Source organism: Eleutherodactylus coqui, chromosome 5, assembly GCF_035609145.1.
Source record: "Eleutherodactylus coqui strain aEleCoq1 chromosome 5, aEleCoq1.hap1, whole genome shotgun sequence".
NCBI classification, from domain to species: Eukaryota; Metazoa; Chordata; class Amphibia; order Anura; family Eleutherodactylidae; genus Eleutherodactylus; species Eleutherodactylus coqui.
In genome coordinates, this window is record NC_089841.1 from 272,021,463 (window position 1) to 272,046,747 (window position 25,285).

The 25,285-nt window shown below is 47.1% G+C and overlaps 1 protein-coding gene across 2 annotated transcripts in view; it reads left to right on the forward strand.

Annotated features, from left to right (window-relative positions):
- The first annotated feature begins 2,193 nt into the window (after positions 1 to 2,193).
- Positions 2,194 to 25,285, forward strand: part of ADAMTSL5 (ADAMTS like 5) — a 55,623-nt gene continuing 32,531 nt past the window's right edge. The window contains exons 1-9 of one of the 2 annotated variants that reach the window (XM_066604694.1): positions 2,194 to 2,502; positions 2,581 to 2,641; positions 9,565 to 9,683; positions 17,706 to 17,766; positions 18,415 to 18,526; positions 18,639 to 18,766; positions 18,862 to 18,985; positions 20,180 to 20,263; positions 21,839 to 22,002. In XM_066604694.1, coding sequence (XP_066460791.1) covers positions 2,486 to 2,502; positions 2,581 to 2,641; positions 9,565 to 9,683; positions 17,706 to 17,766; positions 18,415 to 18,526; positions 18,639 to 18,766; positions 18,862 to 18,985; positions 20,180 to 20,263; positions 21,839 to 22,002 — 870 coding nt within the window. In that variant the 5' untranslated portion in view covers positions 2,194 to 2,485. The remainder of the gene's footprint in view (positions 2,503 to 2,580; positions 2,642 to 9,564; positions 9,684 to 17,705; positions 17,767 to 18,414; positions 18,527 to 18,638; positions 18,767 to 18,861; positions 18,986 to 20,179; positions 20,264 to 21,838; positions 22,003 to 25,285) is intronic. The other variant, XM_066604693.1, reaches the window with a different exon arrangement.

The window sequence follows — 25,285 nt, forward strand, 5'->3', positions numbered from 1 at the left end:
CGCTAGCATTGAAGTCCGCTGTAGGCATGCGATTGCTGAGGGTTTGTGCAGAGGCCTATGTCCTGGGTGCAGTGAAAGTCCACTTCCAGCCTAGGATTGCTGAATCTGTGGGCCGAGGCCTATGCCGTGGGCGCGGTGCAAGTCTGCCATGTTTGGCCGCTCAGATCAATTTTTGGTTCATGTATTGTGTTTCCTAGGACCCACCTATGCTGTTGGTGCAAACTTAGTTCCCATTGCGGTGTTTGACCTGTCTGGCACAAAGACACTGACTGACTTGGGTAGGGGGCAGAGTGCTGATGGCTTTTCCCCTTGCAGTGTGGATTGAGCTATGCGACACCTTGACAAAATGAATACTGTGTGGCACATGGATTCCCCATTGCTATGGCCACATTTGCAGCTCCTGATGGAGGTGGCACAGATTTGGAGTTCTCATTGCTTCTGTACAGCAATCTGGGCTATCGCCCCGCCCCTTTTAAAGGGGGTCGCTGCCTGGCCCTGCCAACCCTCTGCAGTGTGTGCCTCTGGTTCCTCCTCATGGCAGACGCACTTATAAATAGATATGAGGGTGGTGTGGCTATGAGGCCAGCGTGTGGCATGAGGGCAGCTGAAGGCTGCGCAGGGACACTTTGGTGTGCGCTGTGGACACTGGGTCGTGCGGGGGGGGGGGGGGGGGGGTTGGGCAGCATGTAACCCAGGAGAAGTGGCAGCGGAGTGTCATGCAGGCAGTGATTGTGCTTTGTTGGAGGTAGTGTGGTGCTTAGCTAAGGTATGCCTTGCTAATGAGGGTTTTTCAGAAGTAAAAATTGTTGGGGGGGGGGGCACTCTTGCCGCTATTGTGGCTTAATAGTGGGACCTGGGAACTTGAGATGCAGCCCAACATGTTGCCCCTTGCCTGCCCTATCCGTTTCTGTGTCGTTCCCATCACTTTCTTGAATTTCCCAGACTTTCACAAATGAAAACCTTAGCCAGCATCGGCGATATACAAAAATGCTCGAGTCGCCCATTGACTTCAATGGGGTTCGTTACTCGAAACGAACCCTCGAGCATCGCGGGAAGTTCGACTCGAGTAACGAGCACCCGAGCATTTTGGTGCTCGCTCATCTCTACTCAGTAGTAATTGTGTCCCCTATATCAGCCCCAGTAGTAATAGTGACCCCCACAGTGACCTCAGTAGTAATATTGTCCCTTATATCATCCCCAGTGGTAACAATGATCCCCAGAGTAGCCCCCACAGTAACATACTTATCTTCTCCTGGTCTTCAGAGAGCAGCTGCTTCTCTTCTCGTAGCTGCTGCTGGCGGAAGTGTGTGTGCCTGGCCGCCTTCTCTCCTTTTCTCCTCCTGTGGAACCAAGGAGGAGAAGTCAGGGAATTGGGATCCTGGGTGCACAGACTGTTGTTAGTGGGTGCATCCCGCAGCAGCGCTGTAGAATGAGTAACAGCTGGGGACCCTGGGGAAAGCGGGTCACAGGGTCCCAAAGTGGCACTGTCCTGCCTAAATCAGAAGTCTGGTCATCGTGCCCTAGAAAGGGTCTACTTTTGCAGATGGTGGCCACAGACAGTTACTGTCTCCTTCTCCTTCCTGATTCCTCTGTAGCTCTGCTTTGCGCTGCTGTCCTTGCCACTTCTGGTACACAAGGTGCTACCTGCAGCCCAACCAGCTGGCACAGGTAGTCCTGCTCCTCCAGGATGGCACATCCATACATGCCGGAGCGAGGAGGTTTGCTGTGTCTCCCAGCACAGTTCCAAGAGCATGGAGCTAATACCAGGACATGGCCGTTACATAGAAGGGCATCACTCAGCATCAGGACCGATGTCTGCTCCTGTGTGTGCGGAGGAACGGAGGGGAGCATGGCCAGTGCCCTACAGAATACCCTCCAGCGGGCTACTGGGCTGCATGTTTCTGACCAACCTGCCATACACAGACTCCATGAGGGTCCGACATCCTGTAGTGGCACCCATGCTCACAGCCCAGCACTGGGCAGCTCAGTTGGCATTCACTATTGGCAACACCCAAACTGGCAGGCCCGTCACTGGTGCTCCGTTCTCTTCACTGATGGAAGCAGGTTCACACTGAGCGCATGTGACAGACGTGAAAGAGTCTGGAGACGATGGAGATCATGGAGGTCGGATGTGGGATGTGTGCACTACTCTCCTGGAGCAATGTAGTAACAATAGCCGGAGATACAGCGTCCAGCTGCAATCACTTACTGACATCCCAGCATTGTGCTATAATGGACAGTAAGTGGGAGAGAACTGTACAGTATCAGGGGAGGAGATGAATATCTGGCTGTGAGATCATGCTGGTGAGGAGGGATGGGTGAACTCCTAAGCTTCTCCTAGTAATTAGAATGCCATTATTGCTCATTCACTCTTTATGGAGGGGCAGTAAGAGGAATCCGGTCTGTAAGATCAGCACTTCCACCGACATCTGGGGTTCTGACGGAGTTTGTGAAAACAGCATGAAGTTTCTGTGAAGCATCCAGAATGCGGCTGGAGATCTGGTGAGTCGTACATTCTCAGCCTTGCGTTTCGGTGTGAAGTGCCTGCGGTTGTAGATACTTACTTGTGTATCCTCACAGGTTCAGGATTCCTGTATTAATACTGGTCCTGGACTCAGTCAACAGCCAAGCAATTAGTCAGGTGAGAGGGGGTTAAAACACATTGTCAAGGAATTAGAAGCATAAATTATAGTCAAGGTAGAGCGAATGTTAAGTGCATCCAAATGGGTGATTGTTTGTGTGTGTGCAGTATTCTGGTAGTCAATTGATAGACCCCTGTGTGGACATTGACTCTTCTTTCACACGACTCAGGAAGCTGTAGGTCTACGAACCATTGAATGTAGCTGTAGGTTATGTTTTCACAAGTAGCAGCACAACTCCTGAAATTCTGCAGCTCTGTGTTCTGCAATGAAGGCTTTCACTTCCATCACTCCCAGCAACAGTTACACAATCCAAAACTAATTTCATAGAAAGCCAGAGCTTGTTTTTGGACTGTGAAGAAACCCCTATGAAGAAGGAGAGAGGCTTTACGCCCCAGGGGACAGGAGGAAGAGTCATTAAAGGGTGTTTCTGGGCAAAAACTATTTATGACCTATTCTCCGGACAGGTCATCAATAATTAATCACTGGGGACCCGCTGCTCAGGATCGCTGGCGATCAGCTGATTGGTGCCCGCTGTCAGTGCAGCAGGCTGGACGTCATCATCGAGGGCAGGACAGGTAGTGGCATAGCTGGCTTCACTCCCATAGAAATCAATGACAGCTGAAGGCTCCTATTGCGCTTATACATTTGACCTCAATGCCAGAGGTGGAAGTGCCAGAAGTGTAATTGCCGCTTCAGCTACCATTGATTTCAAAGCAAAGTAAAGACCGCTATGGCTCTTCGTGTCTCAACCTCGATGACAACATCTGATCCACTGCACTGCTGATCGCCGGGGATCCAGAGCAGCGGGTCCCTATTGATTAAAGGGGTTGTCCCGCGCCGAAACGGGTTTTCTTTTTTTTTCAACCCCCCCCCCCCCCCCCCGTTCGGCGCGAGACAACCCCGATGCAGGGGTTAAAAAAGATCACCGGACAGCGCTTACCTTAATCCCTGCGCTCCGGTGACTTCTTACTTACCCGGTGAAGATGGCCGCCGGCATCTTCTCCCTCCGTGGACCGCAGGGCTTCTGTGTGGTCCATTGCCGATTCCAGCCTCCTGATTGGCTGGAATCGGCACGTGACGGGGCGGAGCTACACGGAGCTACACGGAGCCCCATTGAGAAGATAAGAAGACCCGGACTGCGCAAGCGCGTCTAATTTGGCCATTAGACGGCGAAAATTAGACGGCAACCATGGAGACGAGGACGCCAGCAACGGAGCAGGTAAGTGAAAAACTTTTTATAACTTCTGTATGGCTCATAATTAATGCACAATGTACATTACAAAGTGCATTAATATGGCCATACAGAAGTGTATAGACCCACTTGCTGCCACGGGACAACCCCTTTCTATCGATGACCCATCATGAGGAGGCTCTGGGCTTTGTCATTCTGACTCTATTGGACTGTATGTATAAGATTACTACCTGATGGTGTTGTGTTTATTGATACAGTTCGGTTCAGAAGTATTTGGACAATGCCATCATTTACCATCTGTGCATCACCATAATGGATGTGAGAGAAGTCAATCAGTGTGTGATTGAAGTGTAGACTTTCAGCTTTAATTAGCCATTTAGCAATCACAGCCAGTTTTATAGTTTCTCCATTTTCACAGGGAAAAAAAATAATTAGTCAAACTTGTTATTATGAATATAACTATTATTTTTAGTCCCTAGATGTAAATACTTTGCAGTCACCGACTACCTTAAATCACCAAATGCTGAGTTTCTTCCCTTGAGATTCCCCGCCAGGCCCTAACCGCAGCCACCTCCAGTTGTAGACCGTTTGTGCATCTTTGTGCTGTCAGCTTTGTCTTCAGTAAATTCTAAGCTGTTCCATCACTTAGGAGTCACAAGACTCCTTCATTGAAGAATATTCCATTTCTCTGCCTTAAGAAGCTCTTGGGTTTCTTTTGCACTAGGTTTTGGGGCATTATCCATCTAACGCGTGAAATCATATCAGCTTTGCAGCTTTTGATTGAGTCTGAGCGCTTCAGTAATCCTCATCAGTAGACAGCAGTGTCCCTGTTGTGTTGATAGCCGGATGTGCTCCATGTACCCTCCATGTGTGACCATGAGGTGGTATGCTTGGATCAGGGGCCTCCCATTCACTCCTTCATGCTATATTCTACCCATCATTCTGGTACAGCTTCTTGTTCCAGAACTGGGGGGCATTTTCAATGTTTTCTAGCAAAGTTCTATCAGTTCTTGAGTGATACCAGCGGTTTGCATCTTAATTGAGGCATTTGCATTCATGAAGACTTTTTTGGATTGTAGACTCTTATACGGGGCAACTATTGGGCGCTTACGCACCTGACAGTTGTCCCAGCCACGATCGCTCACTGAATGGAGTTCTTTTCCGGCCGGCCGCCTCCATTCACAGTAAACAGGCAGTCATTCATGGATGATCAACTGCCTGTTTAAACGGATCCACAGTCACTTGGTTTGTAGAAGAGCTGAAAACATAGCGACTCCAACAAGTGAGCGATTCTTACTCACTGGCGCTGTCAGGTCCCATGTTCACTTGGGATGACAGTCGCCCCGTAATCGCACTTTTGTCTGTACATAAGGAATAGCAATATTTGTATGACTTGTATAATGCATTTCTTTAGCAGTTTTCCGCTCTCTTCGCTCCACCGCTAATTCTCAGCTTTCTCTGACTAGCCAATAATGCGTAAAACATCAATAGTATCATGTTGTACAGATTCTGTATTTTAGGATAACAATCCCTTCCTCACAACAGGCAGGTGGATTATGTTGCCCTAATCTGAGGTTTTTTACCCTATTTTATACATCATTCTATGATGTGGTTGTTGGTCATTGAAAGAAGAAACTTAGTGGAAGTAGGTACGGCCTTTCACAGCCTGTTAGATGTACTATAATGTATGCCACATCTTCGGGGTCTGAGCATCACAAATATAGTAAGAAGCTGTCACCTCTTAATAGATTGTTCAGCCTTCACTTCAGTGCGCTGCTGAGCTAGACTGGGGTATAAAACAGAGTTTATTGCAATGAGGGCAGTTGTCGTTTCCTGCAGCGGTCAGGCAGCATGAAAGTGACAACATGGTCCCTTCTAAACATTAACCTTTTATTTTCTTATAGTTTCAGTAATATGGCTCCTCTGTATAAAGATCATGCTGACTCCATGACAACATGGCGGCTCTTTTCACATCTGCGTTCAAATTTTCTGTTGTTCAGCTCTGTCATAAGAACCAAACAAGAGAAAAACTGAAGTGTGATATGTGATACATGGCATGCATGAATGCCATCGGACGAACCCCATTGACTATAAGACGGACCATCCAGTTTCGGCATGTCACCCAGTATTTTGCCAGGTGAAGTTATGCAGCATGCTGTCCCACTTCACCCAGACTTTATATTGTTCTGCCCCACAGTAGTGTTCTTGCAGCCGTCCTTGGCAGAGAATACTCTGCAGTATTTATATCGTGCTAACAAGGCAGTTGACTTATGGAAAATAGTTCAAGTACTCAGAACTTTCATCCCTGACCTTATCATAGGAAACAGGAAATACTCTGAAATTGCACTTGTCCTCCCATTGTCCCTTGTCAGCAGCTGCCAGGAGAGGGGCTGTCAGTGGGCCTGTCACCACTCTAGAGGTATTGTCACCGTTATCTGCAGCCTCCGTTCACGAGGAACATGTATGCAGAAGCATGTCAGCTATGACAACAATGTGCTTCCAACAAGCATTGCTATTTTTTGATTAGGTTTTAATACCCTCAGATTATAAACTCTGGAACATTCTGTCTGCATAATGTGGTAAACAGCTAAAGTGCCAATTAAAGTGTCATTAAACTTTTTTGTTGACTTTTTATTTTCCAAGCATAGATCTTATTCTTGTAGGTATTCCAATCTTGGGTTCTCGTTGTACTGAGATTTTTAGTTTCTTCAGAAAGTACATGAGGCCCATCTACTAAGACTGGCCTCTCATAAGCAGCGCAGAGCTTGCTGGAGTAAGATGCCATACCCAGAGAGGGGGCAGTTTGCAAAAAGCACCATAAACCCAAAAATACAGCAAAAGTGAGAAAAAACACCACAAGAATGTAATGTTTGTAGGGCTTTTAATATGTTACTACTGGCCTTAAGCAAAACACCGTTAAGAAAAAATGGCAGAAACATTGTGTTCTTGCAAAAAAGATGACATGTGAATCCCGCCGGGTCAGACAGTCCGATTCCGGGCTTTTATTTGACGGAACAGAAAGACTTTATGTAAAACGTAACCTAAGATTCACATCGGATAACTGGAATATGAAAGAGGAGACTATGAAATACACCTTACTATAGGGGATACATCTTACTATAGGGGATACATCTTACTATGGGGGATACATCTTACTATAGGGGATACATCTTACTATGGGGAATATATCTTACTATAGGGGATACATCTTACTATGGGGGATATATCTTACTATAGGGGATATATCTTACTATGGGGGATACATCTTACTATGGGGGATATATCTTACTATGGGGGATATATCTTACTATGGGGGATACATCTTACTATAGGGGATACATCTTACTATGGGGAATATATCTTACTATAGGGGATATATCTTACTATAGGGGATACATCTTACTATGGGGGATACATCTTACTATAGGGGATACATCTTACTATAGGGGATACATCTTACTATAGGGGATATATCTTACTATAGGGGATATATCTTACTATGGGGGATACATCTTACTATAGGGGATACATCTTACTATGGGGGATACATCTTACTATAGGGGATACATCTTACTATAGGGGATATATCTTACTATGGGGGATATATCTTACTATGGGGGATACATCTTACTATGGGGGATACATCTTACTATGGGGGATACATCTTACTATGGGGGATATATCTTACTATAGGGGATACATCTTACTATGGGGGATACATCTTACTATGGGGGATATATCTTACTATAGGGGATATATCTTACTATGGGGAATATATCTTACTATAGGGGATACATCTTACTATGGGGGATATATCTTACTATAGGGGATATATCTTACTATAGGGGATATATCTTTCATTGTATGATGCAAATTCCCATCTTTAACCTGGCATAGATAATATTTGTGGGGTTCCCGGCACTAATGCTGCCCACACATTCAGTACCAATCATTCGTCCTACGTCCGTTTCCCCCCAACTGCCCCGTACACAGGAATGTTTGCTGGCTTGTCTCCTGAAATTCACACCCCCCCGATTATTCTTTCTGCAACATCATCTGTTAAGGAAATTTGCGTCCCCCCATACACATCAGAGAGTTGCCTGGCCCTGCTGTTATTCAGATGACTAATAGCCGCTCAAACCCTAAAACTTGCCTCAACTGCTTCCTGGAAAAAATATTTTATCACAGGTCACCCCTACCAAAAAGGGGTTGTGGTCAGGACGTGGCACGTAGCTTATCACAACCTGTGATTTTACCTCCGTTATTCTGGTGGCATCTATAGTAATAGCGCCCCCTCTTAGTGGCCCCAGTAGTAATAATGCACCCCTTTTCCAGTCATTAAACATGCTCTGTCATATTGTCTCCATCATTAAAAATGTTCCCTTTCTGCCCCGTCATGAATAATGTCCCCTCTTGTTGCCCCATTATTAAAAATGCTGCCTCTTGTTGCCCCATCATTAATAGTGATCCCCCTTGTGGCACTGTCAGTAATAATGATGACCCCTTGTAGCCCTCCACTCCCTCTTGTTGTTCTCCGGTCCCTCTTATACTGTATAATTAATGATAAAACAATATACTCACCGTACTTGCTCCGCTCCAGCAGTCCTTCCTTCCACTTCAGTCCTTCCTGACTTCCGGTTGCATGGTTGAGCTGGAAGTCTGGCAGGATCGGACTGGGGAAAAACTAAGAAGGTGCGTATACTGTTTATTACTTTATAGCCTCCCCGGCCACCTCGTAAACTGTAGGCTCAGGGGGATTCCTGCTGCTGCTGCTACTGCAGTATAGTCATGGGTGGCCCCAAGACATCACCAGACCACCAGGAGTTTCTCTAGTGGACTGAATGGCCAATCCGGCCTGGTGTGCCGCGGCACCTAGTTTAGGAATCCCCATGCTAAGCCATGGTAGCTGTTGCGCACAGTTGTTAGGACAGTGTTACATCAAAGATGAGCGATGTGAAAACTGAACATCCAAACATCAGTACATCTATCAAAAAGCCAATCTAGTGTAATAAACGAACTGATCCCCCTCCCAAATATTTGTAGTAAACATTAATCAAAAAGCCATTTGTACCCCAAAATAGCAAGAATAAACTATACAGCTTGCCTCGCAAACAACGAGCCCTCATGCTGCTCCAGCAATGGAAAAATAAAAAAGTTATAGGGCTCAGAAAGTAGTAAAACCTAAACAAACTGTATACATTGGCTGGCAGAATAGAGATATCATCTCTACTGCAGCGGAACGAGGCAGAAAGGAAACTCACAAAGCAATGCGGGATCAGCATTTTTTCCCATTTCATCCCATCTAAAAATGTGTGACTTTTTCATTACGTGATATAATACATTGAATGATACCGCTGGCAGAAGGAGAAGTATAAATCCTAAATCCCTCCTTTTTTCATCTCACTTCCTTCTCAGTAACATCTGCCTGGAATTCAAAAACTTCCAAAAAGTCCTGTGAGACATCGCCCTATTGGGGCTCCTGCATTTCAGTCCGCAATATCCATGTTTAAAGGGGAAGGGGGAGCCAATCAGCAGTTTGCCATGGGGCCAGACTTCTCTCTTTATGAACTTGTTAGCAAGCTCGGGTTTCTAATAAAGCCTTAAAATGCCTGTGATCAGTATTCTGCTTCCCTATAGATTCACCGACAACCAAGTGGATCACAAGTAAGATGTCGCCGCCGTTCTGAAGATGCGTAATCTGGTGTCCAATGTGTTTTTGTTTAAAAGTAGGTACTAGAAAACAAGATTCTCCATTCAACTTCTGGAGTTTGGGCCCTATGGGGAGCTTGGACTGGCTGCTCCAGTTCCTGCGGAGAGGGGGTAACACTTAGATACCGCAAGTGCCAAAGGTAAGTAGACACAGATAAGTATTCACATAATAAGGGGTTGTCCAAGATATATTTTTATGGTAAAAATAGGATCACTTGACAGAAAGTAATAAATGACCTTCTAGTCATCTCTCCCATCTCCCTGCAAGTCCTCTGAATCTCCTCCGTGACATGCGGTTTACAGGCTGCAGCAGCCTATATACGGCAGGGCTCAGCGATCAATGAAGGGGGAGGGGGGTTTCTTATATTTCGGACAGCCCCTTTAAATATTTCAATTATTTAATTCTTTTGTTACGGTTTATCTTTATAAGGTCACTTTCACACTTGTGTATTTAGAATTTTGCCTCAACAGTTCTAAGGCCCCCTGTCCACGGACATGTATTCACTGGCGGTAAACCGCCAGCAAATCACGCTGGCCGACGCTTCCCATAGCATTGTTACGGAAAGCGCTGGCACCTGTCCACGAGCGGAGAATTCGCATGCTGTGAATTGCCCCGATTCTCCGCGGTCAGCCTATCTATTAGATAGGGCTGACCGGCGGAGATTCGCTGGCGGCTGCCGCTACCAGGCGGCGACTTCCGCGGCGGAGCTTCGCTGCAGGATACCAATTCAACAGCCCGTGGACAGCCGGCCTAAGTCAGGAGTAGGGATGGGACCAACACAAAGAAAAGGTATAAATATTTACACTCCTTTTCTGGACTTTTTGGACTTTTTGGAGTTTTTCCTATTAGGGTGACTGCCCACTAGTGTTTGCGAATTTGCTGCGTTTTTTTTCCAGGTGTCTTTGGGGCTTTCTAAAGTTAAAAACGCATCGTGGCAATTGATTGCGATTTTAACATTACAAGTCCCATAGACCCCTAGAGAAAAAAAAACGCTGCGAATTTCGCAGGGAAAAAGAACTGTAGTGGGTAGTCACCCTTATATATATAGACCGCTGTATAATATTATATATATATTTATATTTATATTTATATACTCCTCTGTAGGATAAAAAGAACTATAGTGGGTAGTCACCCTTATAATGGAAAATACTGACCACAATACTTCCATGTGTCAGAGTGGATAAATTAGTACCCCTTAAGCCCGGTCAGCCCTCCGGGATCATTCTGCATACAGCCACGAGCTGTATGAGGAGGCGGTAATGATCTCGCACAGGGACACGGTGTGATCAGAAGATTTTGCGCATAGAACGTGAGGATCGTATATAACAATGGGGTTTCCCGTGCCATGGGACTCACGTCTGGACGTTTTTTTTAGCATATGGTCGGAAGCTTAGGAATAAAATCTAAGTAGTTAATTAGAAGTTTCAGAGGCAGGAGTTTGTAAAAGGTAAATGATCGTGGCGGACCCTCGTCATCGTCGTCGTTCACATAATCCGTCAAAACATCAGATATGTAACATCAGTTTTTTCACTTGCTTATCAAAATGAATTGTTATGTATTCTGAGATACCAGCATTCTCACCGGCCTACAACGATCTGTAGCTGCGATTTTCCAATTGTCTACTTTTAATCCTAAATAGATGACGTGGATTGAGTGGGCGGCTGGATATGAGTCTGCAGCGGACAGTTTAGCTCCTCCGGTTTATAGTCTGGCTCGCTGCATATTGTTAGGGTCTACGGCCATTGTGCCGGCCTTATGGCCATTGTGCTGGCCTCCTGGCGATCGTGCCTGCCTTATGGCCATTGTGCCGGCCTCATGGCGATTGTGCCTGCCTTATGGCCATTGTGCCGGCCTTATGGCGATCGTGCCTGCCTTATGGCCATTGTGCCGGTCTCATGGTGATCGTGCCTGCCTTATGGCCATTGTGCTGGCCTCCTGGCGATCGTGCCTGCCTTATGGCCATTGTGCCGGCCTCATGGCGATTGTGCCTGCCTTATGGCCATTGTGCCGGCCTTATGGCGATCGTGCCTGCCTTATGGCCATTGTGCCGGCCTCATGGCGATCGTGCCTGCCTTATGGCCATTGTGCTGGTCTTATGGCGATCAGGCTGGCCTTATGCCCATTGTGCCGGCCTTATAGCGATCGTGCCGCACTTATGGCCATCGTGCCGGCCTTCTGGCGATCGTGTCGGCCTTATGGCCATGGTGCCGGCCTCATGGCCATCGTGCCGGCCTCATGGCCATCGTGCCGGCCTCATGGCCATCGTGCCGGCCTCATGGCCATCATGCTTGCCTTATGGCGATCGTGCCTGCCTTATGGCGATCGTGCCTGCCTTATGGCGATCGTGCTTGCCTTATGGCGATCGTGCCTGCCTTATGGCGATCGTGCCTGCCTTATGGCGATCGTGCCTGCCTTATGGCCATTGTCCCAGCCTTATGGCGATCGTGCCTGCCTTATGGCCATGGTGCTAGCCTTATGGCGATCGTGCCTGCCTTATGGCGATCGTGCCTGCCTTATGGCCATTGTGCCAGCCTTATGGCGATCGTGCCTGCCTTATGGCCATTGTGCTGGCCTCATGGTGATCGTGCCTGCCTTATGGCCATTGTGCCGGCCTTATGGCGATCGTGCAGACCTTATGGCGATCGTGCCGACCTTATGGCGATCGTGCCGGCCTTATGGCCATCGTGCCGGCCTTATGGCCCATGTGCTGGACTTATGGCCATTGTGCCGGCCTTATGGCCATTGTGCCGGCCTTATGGCCATTGTGCCGGCCTTATGGCCATTGTGCCAGCCTTATGGTGATCGTGCCTGCCTTATGGCCATTGTGCTGGCCTCATGGTGATCGTGCCTGCCTTATGGCCATTGTGCCGGCCTTATGGCGATCGTGCCGACCTTATGGCGATCGTGCCGACGTTATGGCGATCGTGCCGACCTTATGGCGATCGTGCCGACCTTATGGCGATCGTGCCGGCCTTATGGCGATCGTGCCGGCCTTATGGCCATTGTGCTGGCCTTATGGCCATTGTGCCGGCCTTATGGCGATCGTGCAGACCTTATGGCGATCGTGCCGACCTTATGGCGATCGTGCCGGCCTTATGGCCATCGTGCCGGCCTTATGGCCCATGTGCTGGACTTATGGCCATTGTGCCGGCCTTATGGCCATTGTGCCGGCCTTATGGCCATTGTGCCGGCCTTATGGCCATTGTGCCGGCCTTATGGCGATCGTGCCTGCCTTATGGCCATTGTGCTGGCCTCATGGTGATCGTGCCTGCCTTATGGCCATTGTGCCGGCCTTATGGCGATCGTGCCGACCTTATGGCGATCGTGCCGACGTTATGGTGATCGTGCCGACCTTATGGCGATCGTGCCGACCTTATGGCGATCGTGCCGGCCTTATGGCGATCGTGCCGGCCTTATGGCCATTGTGCTGGCCTTATGGCCATTGTGCCGGCCTTATGGCGATCGTGCCTGCTCTGCACCTTATCAGGTATTGCATTTTTGGCGCTTTTCCTGTGAAATATGTTTTTGTGTTCCCCCTCCCCTCTGTGATTTTTGTAGATCTCGTGTGTCCAACGACACATCAAACAACCTCTGGGAACTCCAGAATACGGTACTGATCAGAATGACACAGAGCTACAAACCCAAGTATTGATAAAAACAGGAAACACATTACTCTGACAATTGTGACTTCTAGACGACACTAAAGTTGATGAAAATGGATGACTTAAGACAATTGCTCTTTGGGTGAACGATCGTTTTAGTTGACCAATGACAGACCATTATCGTCTGCTGCATTTGAAATTTTTGTCTGACTGACATGAAAGATCTTTCTTTGAAAATACGTTCTCAAAAAGATAGTTTGTTTGTTGTGCAGCGTCCGAGGAGCAGTCCCACAACTGAGGAGATGGCAAGGCAGATAAGGACCTTGTCACAGTGGCTCTACCATCTCCTCCTCTGGGGTTGTGCGGAACCCAACCAAGTTACTGCTGGGGAAAGTCACGGGGGAAAAGTAACTGGAGGTTACCTGTAATCTTCTTGTCACTTGTGACGCCATCATTCCATCATCGGCGGTGAATCTTGATGACGACAATAACTTAGAGAATGGTTGGTAGTGTCCATTTACTGTAACTTTAAGTAAAGTCCACTTTACCACAGTAGATTGGCACAGATACAACGAGACTAGGTGGTGTGATAGGGAGGTTTCTCGGGGTATTCTGGACAATCCACAGTCCTAGTTATCTGTGTGATCACGCTCCCAGCAACTCTTTCTTTGCCGGTCAACACTCACGCTTCTTGTGCCTTTCTCTTGCCAACAACGGTCCTTCCTTCTTACCCAGCACTTAGTGGTAGTATGAGCCTCGTGTGGCACAGAGTGTAAGTTCTCAGTCACGACCTGAAGGTTGCAAGTTCAATCCCCACATGGTTCAGGGAGGCGGCTCAAGGTCAACTCAGCCTTCCATCCTTCTGAGGTCGGTAAAATGAACACCCAGCTTAGTGGGGCGTAATAAATAAGAAAAATTACCTGAAAGCGATGTGTAATAAGTTGGCACTATGCAAATAACAAGATTTTATTTTTATTTACTGGCATATCCTGGGTGAACTGGTACCAGGCCAAGCAAAAGGGAATCGCTCAGCTTCCTCCATTCTCTCCCCACACAGACCGATCCATATCTGTGTGGCTCACTCCCTGACTCGCAGACTTGTCAGAAGAACCTGCTAATTCTGCACTGACTTTTTCAAGAAGACCCTTGCACTGCACCTTGCAAACACATATATCTAACATGGTCACATGACACACAACATGATACATTTTCAGACATAACCCAGACATTAACCCATTCAATCCTGCAAAAGAGCAACACACATAAACCAAATGCATATTATACACAAGACACTGACAAAACAAACGGAACCAGACAGACATATTTAATATTATAGAGGAGCCCCACTAACTCTGGGCCACTACCGGTGCCCAGTGACATTGTACATGTATATTCCGTTTGAACAACAGTAACAGCCAATATGTACTGAAATGTGTCTACCATTGTTTGTGCAACACTTGTTCAACCATCAATCTACTTTTCTGCACCTCAGGAATATTGCCCAAATCCCGCCATTTCTCACCACGGACATGCTAAAGAAACTCGTCACCCTCATTCATTCGCGACTCGATTACTGCAACTGCTCACCAGCCTTCCTAGCACCAGGCTCTCCCCTCTCCAATCCATACTAAATGCGGCAGTGCAGCATCCGAGGAGCAGGCACACAGCCGAGGAGACAGCGGGGTAGATTGAGGCCTTGTCACGGAGCTCTACCATCTCCTCCCTTTGGGGTAGCTTGGGACCCGTCCAAGTTACTGCTGGGGAAGTTTCACAGGGTAACCCAAGATGTGGTTTACCTTTAGTCCTTGTTGTCACTTGTGACGCCACCGTTCCGTCCTCTACTGTGAATTCTCACATTGCAAATAAAGAGTCAAGACAGTGGTAACGTTTTCTAAGCAGAACCAGGAACGGTCGTTTAAGCCTGTTTACTGGTGTTAACGTTCAACAGTCCAAACAACGTGATATACGCATGCTATCAGGACACCGATGCAAACACATTAGTGGTGTGACAGGGAGGAATCACAGGATGACAGATGAGTCCACAGTCCTAGTTATCTGCGGGGTTCTATTCCCAGCCACTCTCCTTCTCTCACTCTCCAGCTCTCTACCAGTCAACACTCACGTTTAAAGAAGGACACTCTAGTGCTGCATGGCGGTTCCTCTCACTCTCTCAGTCCTACAGGTCAATAGCAGGAAGGCCTGGGTGAATTGGGCCCAGGGCACACAGAAGGTCATCACTCAGCCTCTTTCATCCCCACGCACAGACCGAACAGTGTCTGTGGGGTTCAATCAGCAGAACTTCTCTCTTCCTTGCACTCAGAAGTACATGCTAGACTAGACTCCAAACTCAGTCTCCTAGACTGACTTGACTCTCTCTTGCATACACCTTGCAATCACATATATATAACATGGTAACATGACACACAACAAGATACATTGTCCAGACATAACCAAGACAGTAACCCATTCAGTGCTGCAGAGGTGCAATACACACCAAATTCATGAAACATAGAAGACACTGACAACACATAGGCACAAGACAAATACATTCATACTTATGGAGGGGCCCTGTTAACTCTGGGCCACTTCAGCAGCTAGACTCTTCTTCCTATCCAACCGCTTCTCAGACACCCCTGCACTATGCCAGTTGCTGCACTCATTCTCCACGGCGCCCTGCCACTGTTCATCGCCTGTCTCCTGTCCATATATCGTCTAGCCCGCACACTCCGATCAGCCAACACATTGAGATTAAACTCCCCTTAATTCCATCCTCACATCCTCACCTCCAGGTCTTTTCTGGAGCAGCACCGATTCTCTTGAACGCTCCACCCCAAAACATCCGGACAATCCCCAACCCAGGGAACTTCAGATGCAACGTAAAAACGCACCTCTTCAGAGAGGCATGCCAAATCTCCTGACCAAATCCCCCACCCTCACAACATGCCCCCTGCCCCTCCCTATGGCTCATATACATCTTCTGCCCCCGTACCTCCTTATCACCCCCTGTTCTGTTTCCTTATAATTAAATACTACATGTAATCTTCGTAATGTTTTGTGCCTCACCGCCTGCCCCTGCACCTCCTGAACCACCCAACCCCTCTCTCTCCAAATAAGTGTATACCACATGGAATTGTTGTCCTGTTTTGTGTCCTTTGAAAGCGCTGTGGAATATGTTGGTGCTACACGGGCCGGCCACTCGTGCACATCTCCAAAGGGGGGGGGGTGTCCACAACAAGCAATCAGGTCGCTGGAATCGCTCCCTGCTACTGAACTGCGACTGAAATCCCAAATATGCCCCAGGGTCAGCATAGTTGTCCTAGGTTTGGGATGTGGGGTTGCCCTTTTCAGGACGATCGCCCCACTGTAGGCAGGAGTATTTTCTTCCCTGTGGCTGTTAGGGCTAGATTCCCCTCGCTTTCCCCTTGTTTGTGTTGGGTACTGGTTTTAGTATTTTTTTGTTGTGGGAATTTCTGGAGTTTATTCGGCCCATGTGAACACTGTCTTGCATCTGTGCTGGGAGTGGTGCATAAACGCTCAGCACCAACATAACACAGGGATCCTGAGACTTGAATTCCACATGTGAATGGAGTGACAATGTGCATGTGTGACCACTGGCGGACATCAATACACTTAGCAATCTCCCTCCGTTCCATAGAAGTGAATGGAGCAGCAGTTGAGCATGCGCACCGGAGGCGCAGGCTCGCGACAATGGAGCATTTGGATAGGCTGGTCTTGGTTTTGCTGGGGGTCTCGAGAAAAACCCCTTTATTATTGCTTAATGGGATAGAAGAAAATCGGCTTTTGATGCAATAAAATATATAGTGTATATTGTTTGGAAATATGAAGAGTGGGGAACATTTTCTCTCTACTGATTGGCTGCAGTGGTCACATGGTGTCTACATTGAAACAAAGACCAGGAGAACAGCAGAAGCTGCCGTGTTGGATTGCCGGGGCGGAGGGAAGTTCAGGGGTCTTTTTTGTTGCTGCTATTTTTGTTTTACACTTTCACATATTTGCGGCATTTTTTTATTTTTTAACCTGATAACGTCTTTTATGTGCTCTTGTATTAGTATTCATTTTATTTTATAATCATTCAAAATCCATACATTTCCAGTATGTACAGTGCTAAGAACACGTTACTTACCTTAGGCTCACTGCGTATGGGCGTATTTGTGCACGTAAAACTTGCGTGCGCAATGCACATAGAACCCATTGATTTCAATAGGTTCCTTTACATTTCTGTATTTTGTGCACGTATTTCAGTCACGCAAAAAAAAAAAAATAGAACATGCCTTATTTTTGTGCACAGCAAGGGTCCACATGGAAGTCAATGGGGGATGCGTGAAACACTGCGGAATTCCACTGGAAGTAATTAGCCCCTCAGTTGGTGTGCCTTTGTTTGCTGCACAAATGACCATGGCTTGTAGATCCAAAAAATACGCCGATTCGCGTGCAAAAAAGCATTGTTCACGTCATAAATATGCAGCACGCAAGCGTGCACAAATGCGCCGCCACTCAGGTGAAGCGGGCTGTAGTCACCGGTTTTGTTTCTTTCACAGGGATAACATAGAAGTCACCTGTGCAGGAGAGCAGCGGCAGTACAAGTCGTGCCAGTCCGTGGTAGGTCTCTGGTTAGCCATTTATTCCAGAGTGTCAGATGACTGTCATAGAGGAGGGTAGAAGGAGCAGCCGTGACCTGGGACCTCATCTAGGCCATAAGAAGGCACCAGGATGATAAGTAGCACATGGTAGAAGGAGCAGCCGTGACCTGGGACCTCATCTAGGCCATAAGAAGGCACCAGGATGATAAGTAGCACATAGCACATAGTAGAAGGAGCAGCCGTGACCTGGGACCTCATCTAGGCCATAAGAAGGCACCAGGATGATAAGTAGCACATAGCACATGGTAGAAGGAGCAGCCGTGACCTGGGACCTCATCTAGGCCATAAGAAGGCACCAGGATGATAAGTAGCACATGGTAGAAGGAGCAGCCGTGACCTGGGACCTCATCTAGGCCATAAGAAGGCACCAGGATGATAAGTAGCACATGGTAGAAGGAGCAGCCGTGACCTGGGACCTCATCTAGGCCATAAGAAGGCACCAGGATGATAAGTAGCACATAGCACATGGTAGAAGGAGCAGCCGTGACCTGGGACCTCATCTAGGCATAAGAAGGCACCAGGATGATAAGTAGCACATGATAGGGGCCTAATCTGCAGATCTTTACCAGGAGATTTAGGTAAATTTTTTTTAAATTTGTTTTTACAGCTGTGCCCAGCAAATTCCATCCCCTTTAGGAATCTACAGTGCGCCCTATACAACACCAGACCTATTCCAGGCTCATCTCAGCAGAGATACCAATGGGTGCCATTCTATGGAGGTACGTATAAAGACAGACACTGAGCGTGCGACCCTGTGATCCCCATATGGCTGCACTGAATCGAAATATGTTCATTAGTCATTTCATCGAACTGCCTCCATCATGTTTGTAGCTCCCATTCCGTGCCACTTGAGCTGCTTGGCCGTTGGACACAACTTTTATTACACTTTTGGAAGAGTGTTGGATGGAACTCGTTGTGGAGAAGACTCTGATGGAACTTGCATCAATGGTCAATGCCTGGTAATTGTCTACAAAGAGGAAAGTAAGGAAAGGGTCTAGCTTCTGGTTACTATTAACTCATCTCCTAATCACATAATTGTGTGTTTACTCTACAGACGGCCGGCTGTGATGGCATCTTGGGTTCTGGAGTGACAAATGATTTGTGTGGAAAGTGCGGTGGCCGAAATGACTCTTGTATTCATATCCAGGATGTTTTCCGGCTTCTCTATCCATCTTCAGGTTATATTCAGCAATAGGTTCTATGGCTAGAGGTGAATTATTATGCTACTGATACATTATCACGGAAAGTCAGAGAGGTGTGTTGGCCGATCAGATGATGCCCTCAACAGATACTAGAAGTGATGCCAGCAAAATGTTCTAAACACTGTTATATGGTCCTCCACCAAGACTAAACTGACATCCGTAACCCTTTATCTATATACACTGGACAAGGCCAAGTCACTCATTGCCACTGGGGTCACATTAACCCCTTCCTCAGCGATGCCCGGTCTTATATACTAAAACAAGTTAGGGATGGAATTTGGGTATTTTACATTTGGTCCCGACTTTCCTTGCTGCTCTTCGTTTCTACAATGGCCTTGTTATGCACGGCTACTCTCAGATTACCATGTGCTCCACGGCTCTGATTGAAACCTCCAGATGGAGACAGATGCCGGCCGGCGTGACGAGCTGTTTTTCTAATTCACACTCAAAGAAAATTTTACCAACATTTGTAAAATTACAGCGATGATGAATCTCTGACAGCTGGAGCCAACTCTAGTCCAAGCCAGGCCACTGGTCACGTTATTAGAGACACCCAACTAGTCGTGCTTTAGGCCTTCACAGCATAGATTCCTCTTCATGTTGATATCATTCTGCAGGAAAATCGGCCCCTGCGGACAGAAAGCTTCTTGTAGTTGCTGCAGATTAGATGGAGGTTCTGACATGTTCAGACCAGCTGACAGGAAGGGGTCAGCGATTCATGCTGCTTTCCTCGATTACTCCATTCTCGGTATACTCTTGATACTGATGCACAAAGTTGGCAATTTTTGAAGTCTTCACCCCGGCTGGTCTAGCACTGATGACCATTTCATTGGAAGTCACTCAGATTGCTGGATTTTTCCATCTACTGTGGATTCACGCTGACATTCACTGTATCCACATGTTGCAGGCGGCGCAGCGATGACAGACGGAGGAGGCACAATTTTATATTAAAATATAAACTTTTAACCACAACCTGCTTAACCTCCATGGGGGGTATGAATACTTTTAGCGTTACATTTACCGCAATCACTCGAACTTTCCCTGATAACACGTCTCCGTAGCAGGAACGGACGCCTCGTCCCGTGTGAACAGTCTGATTTAAGCTGCTTTAAGGTTTTATTGGATGGCAAATATTTTGTCTCAATATTTAATGTGACTTTATTTTCCTAGGAGTCTTCGGATACAAGAATGTCACCCGTATTCCCGCTGGTGCGAGGCGGATCAAGGTGACTGATAAAAGTCAAAACATTTTAGGTAAATAGAAGAACATTGCTCGCTTGTGAAGTGAAGACAATTCAACTCTCTTTTCTTAGATCTGTTGTTTTCCACCATCTCGACTTTCTCTGCACTTCTGGAAAACATCTTGGAATGCAGATAACTGTCTAGTATACAAGATCTAGGGGTCCCACATACAGCGCTAGCTCCAGCTCTCTCCCACAGGTTCACGCTCACTGTGTGCGCATACTGCACACTGCAGTGCATGGTTCTGGAGTGTAGACCTGTATGACCCGGGTGCCGCTGTGGGGTTCCTCCGTATGTTCCCCTCTTATAACAGTACGTAAAGCCTTACTAAATGCTATGGACTGAAAGGGAAACAAGGTCTTGGGTGAAGTTTAATATTAAATTAAACCCTCTTTTCCTACAGACTTTTCTCTACTCCATTTTTAGAATTACATTGTGTACCACTTTATTTCCACCCCCAAACTATTAATATGGTCTAGGAAGCGGGCTGCCAGTCCCTATAAGCAGTGGATGTGGCCAGAAGCCGGGTAGGACATGATTGAATAGGCGGAAATCCATCTTATCAGATGCCTGACTTCATGATAGGAGATGTCCGGTGGCCTTTGGACTGTCAAGCGGGAGGTCCAGTGTCTACGCCCGGCTTTACCCATTACAATTGTATCTCTTTTTTTAAGGATACTTCATCAAACCTTCCTCATCTGTTTTTTTAAAAAAATGGCTTAAAACACATCAAATTTGAACACCATGTTGGTTTTAGGGTACTTTTATAATAGTCAAAACAGCGATTAGGAGAGACTGTTGTCCGTTGTTTAAACACAACTGAACAGGGCAAGTGCGTGAGAGTCGCTCACTTGGGTTTTAGGTCACCACACACCGTGGCCCATGGCTATCCATCTACGAACGACTGCCTGTTTATAGTAAATGGAGGCGGCTGGTAGAGATCTCTGGCGCGCTCCACATCCATTCACTCAGTAATTATTACTCCTCCATAAAAGGAAGACCAATGAATTATAATTTGTGGGACGGCTGTGGGGCACTTAAGCACCCGACTGCTGGCTCGTGTAAAAGTCCCCTAAGACTACATGAAGAATTGCGGAACCTTAAATTAAATTAGTAATCTTAATTTGAGTGGCTTTCCTTTAAGGATGGGGCCATGTTGAGACAATTCCTTTTATTTTTCCAGCATTCTATTCCTGTACAGTGTCTGGTATAAAGACCACATGTCCCAGCGTGTAAAGCTGTAGAGTAGAGCATAAACTATCAAGGAATACAGTTGTGGACTAGTATTATATGTGTGTGCATAGGAGCTGTATACATATGGATCTCCTTGGTCCACAGGAAGTGTTACTTCCTTCCGTGGCCTACTGTTTCTAGTATTTGTTGCTTAGCAAAACCTGTGGTACAGTGGAAGTGAAGAAATACATGACGGAGGGGCCAGACTGCACACGTGGTCTGTTTGTAGTCTGTAACCATGGAGACATCTATTTTTTTTTTTGAATCATGGATATTTCAGTAGTTTACAATCTCTTTATCTAGGCGATACATTTACTGACATTGTAATATTGTGCACATTTTTCTTTTCTTCAGCCCTGATGAGTTTAAGTAAAGGCTATGTGATTAATGGGAACTGGGCAATGTCTAGGTCTGGAGTATACAAAGTGGCGGGGACAGAGGTTCGTTACTCCCGTGTGACCATCAGTCATGAGTTCCTGGAGGCATCAGGGCCCACCGATGAGGACTTGTATGTTCTGGTGAGACATTTATATTCTTGTATATGTCAAGCAGTGATTGCTGACTTCTGCTGTTTTTTCTTATGTATGTTCTTGCTCTCTCCAAGCGAATGGGTAGGTAGACGAGTTTTCATCACACATGCTATTGAACATCAGAGACAAGATACATGATTTGGCCCAAGGTGCGGGCCGCCTGGCGGGACCATTAATAGTGATAAGCATAACCCTGGGCAACATACTTCATTAGTCAAGAACCCCAGCCATTTTATAAAGCAATTCTAAAGAAAAGATACAATAGGAGTGGTTTCACATCTGAGCTGAAACCTCCGCAGATTGGGCACAAAATACCTTTCAGTGCCGTTTGGTTCCATCATAGGACAAAGCTGTTCGGCCAGGGGATTCCTCCCTCCTGTTCCCTGAACTAAGTCAGAAAACAGAACCCCCAACGCAGATGTGATACCACTAGAGACGAGCAAGTATACTCGCTAAGGGCAATTACTCGAGCGAGCATTGCCCTTAGCAAGTACCTGCCCGCTCGGAAGAAAAGATTCGGCTCCCGGCGAGGGAGAGGAAGGATCTTAGGGAGGTAAACAAGTGGCTCCGGAGTTGGTGTAAGAAGGAGGGATTTGGGTTCCTGGAGAACTGGGCTGACTTAGCTGTCGGCTACAGGCTCTACCGTAGGGACGGGCTGCATCTTAATGGGGAGGGTGCAGCTGTGCTGGGGGAGAAGATGGCTAGAAGGCTGGAGGAGTGTTTAAACTAGGGACTGGGGGGGGGGAGCAAAAAGAGAAATAGTGGGGTAGCCAGTGTAGCTAGCGACCCGGGTCTAAGCAAGGGGAATCGGGGTCTAGCAGGGGATGGGGTTAGTACAGTTAGAACTGTTAGATCAGCCAATAGTTCGAATAGCAACAAAACGAATTTAAAAAAACCAAAAAAACAATATAAATTGTATGACCACGAATGCAAGAAGTCTGATTGGTAAAGTGGGTGAGCTTGAAGCGAGAATGGCCGATGAAAACTAGGATATAGTTGGAATAACGGAATCATGGCTTGATGATAAGTGTGGTTGGGCGGCGAATTTACAGGGGTATCTCTTCAGAAGAGACCGAAGGAACCAGAAAGGGGGAGGGGTATGTCTGTACGATAAATCGTACCGTGTTTCCCCAAAAATAAGACAGTGTCTTATATTAATTTTTGTTCAAAAAGGTTTAACTTTTTTACATGTATAGCTGCCTGGACACTATTTAAATTGACTTTTTTAATTAACTGTTAGCGGGGCTTAATTTTGGAGTAGGGCTTATATTTCAAGCATCTTCAAAAAGCCTGAAAAATCACTTTGCATCCTGAAAAATTCTGGAAAATCATGCTATGCCTTATTTTCAGGGAAACAGGGTACTTAAAGCTGAGACTACGGGAGGATATAGCAGTAGGAGAAGAACAGATGGAATCTCTGTGGGTAGAAATAAAGGGAGAAAAAAAATAACAAAATCCTGATAGGGGTTTTCTACAGACCACCAAAAGCAACAGAAGAAACTGAAAACTTACTATTAAGGCAGATAGAAGAGATGTCAAACCGCAATGAAGTAATTATATCATGGGGGACTTTAATTATCCAGATATAACATAGGAAGACGAAACCTGCAAATCTCACAGGGGTGATAAGTAGAGTTGAGCGAGCACTAAAATGCTCGGGTGCTCGTTACTCGAGACGAACTTTTCGCGATGCTCGAGGGTTCATTTCGAGTAACGAACCCCATTGAAGTCAATGGGCGACCCGAGCATTTTTGTATATCGCCGATGCTCGCTAAGGTTTTCATTTGTGAAAATCTGGGCAATTCAAGAAAGTGATGGGAATAACACAGAAACGGATAGGGCAGGCGAGGGGCTACATGTTGGGCTGCATCTCAAGTTCCCAGGTCCCACTATTAAGCCACAATAGCGGCAAGAGTGGCCCCTCCCTCCCAACAACTTTTACTTCTGAAAAGCCCTCATTAGCAAGGCATACCTTAGCTAAGCACCACACTACCTCCAACAAAGCACAATCACTGCCTGCATGACACTCCGCTGCCACTTCTTCTGGGTAACATGCTGCCCAGCCCCCCCCCCCCCGCACGACCCAGTGTCCACAGCGCACACCAAAGTGTCCCTGCGCAGCCTTCAGCTGCACTCATGCCACACACTGGCCTCATAGCCACACCACCCTCATGTCTATTTATAAGTGCGTCTGCCATGAGGAGGAACCGCAAGCACACACTGCAGAGGGTTGGCATGGCCAGGCAGCGACCCTCTTTAAAAGGGCCGGGGCGATAGCCCACAATGCTGTACAGAAGCAATGAGAACTCCAAATCTGTGGCACCTCCATAAGGAGCTGCACACGTGGGCATAGCAATGGGTAACCCATGTGCCACACACTATTCATTCTGTCAAGGTGTCTGCATGCCCCAGTCAGACCGGGGTTTTTTATAAATAGTCACAGACAGGTACAACTCCGCAATGGGAATTCCGTGTGCACCCACAGCATGGGTGGCTCCCTGGAACCCACCGGCGGTACATAAATATATCCCATTGCATTGCCCATCACAGCTGAGGTAACGTCAGGTTTAATGCAGGTGGGCTTCGGCCCACACTGCATGCCCCAGTCAGACTGGGGTTCTTTAGAAGTGGACACATGCAGTTACAACTCCGTGTGGACTGTCAGCATGGGTGGGTCCCAGGAAGCCACCGGCGGTACATAAATATATCCCATTGCAGTGCCCATCACATCTGAGGTAACGTCCGATTAAATGCAGGTGGTCTTCGGCCCACACTGCATGCCCCAGCCTGACCGGGGTTTTTAATACATAGACACTGGCAGGTACAACTCCCTAATGTGAAGTCCCTGTGGACCCACGGCATGGGTGGCTCCCTGGAACCCACTGGCGGTACATAAATATATCCCATTGCATTGCCCATCACAGCTGAGGTAACGTCAGGTTTAATGCAGGTGGGCTTTGGCCCACACTGCATGCCCCAGTCAGACTGGGGTTCTTTATAAGTAGACACATGCAGTTACAACTCCGTGTGGACTGACAGCATAGGTGGGTCCCAGGAAGCCACCAGCCGTACATAAATGTATCCCATTGCATTGCCCAGCACAGCTAAGTTAACGTCAGGTTTAATGCAGGTGGGCTTCGGCCCACACTGCATGCCCCAGTCAGACTGGGGTTTTTTATAAGTAGACACAGGCAGGTACAACTCCCTATTGTGAAGTCCGTGTGGACCGACAGCATGGGTGGGTCCCAGGAAGCCACCGGTGGTACATAAA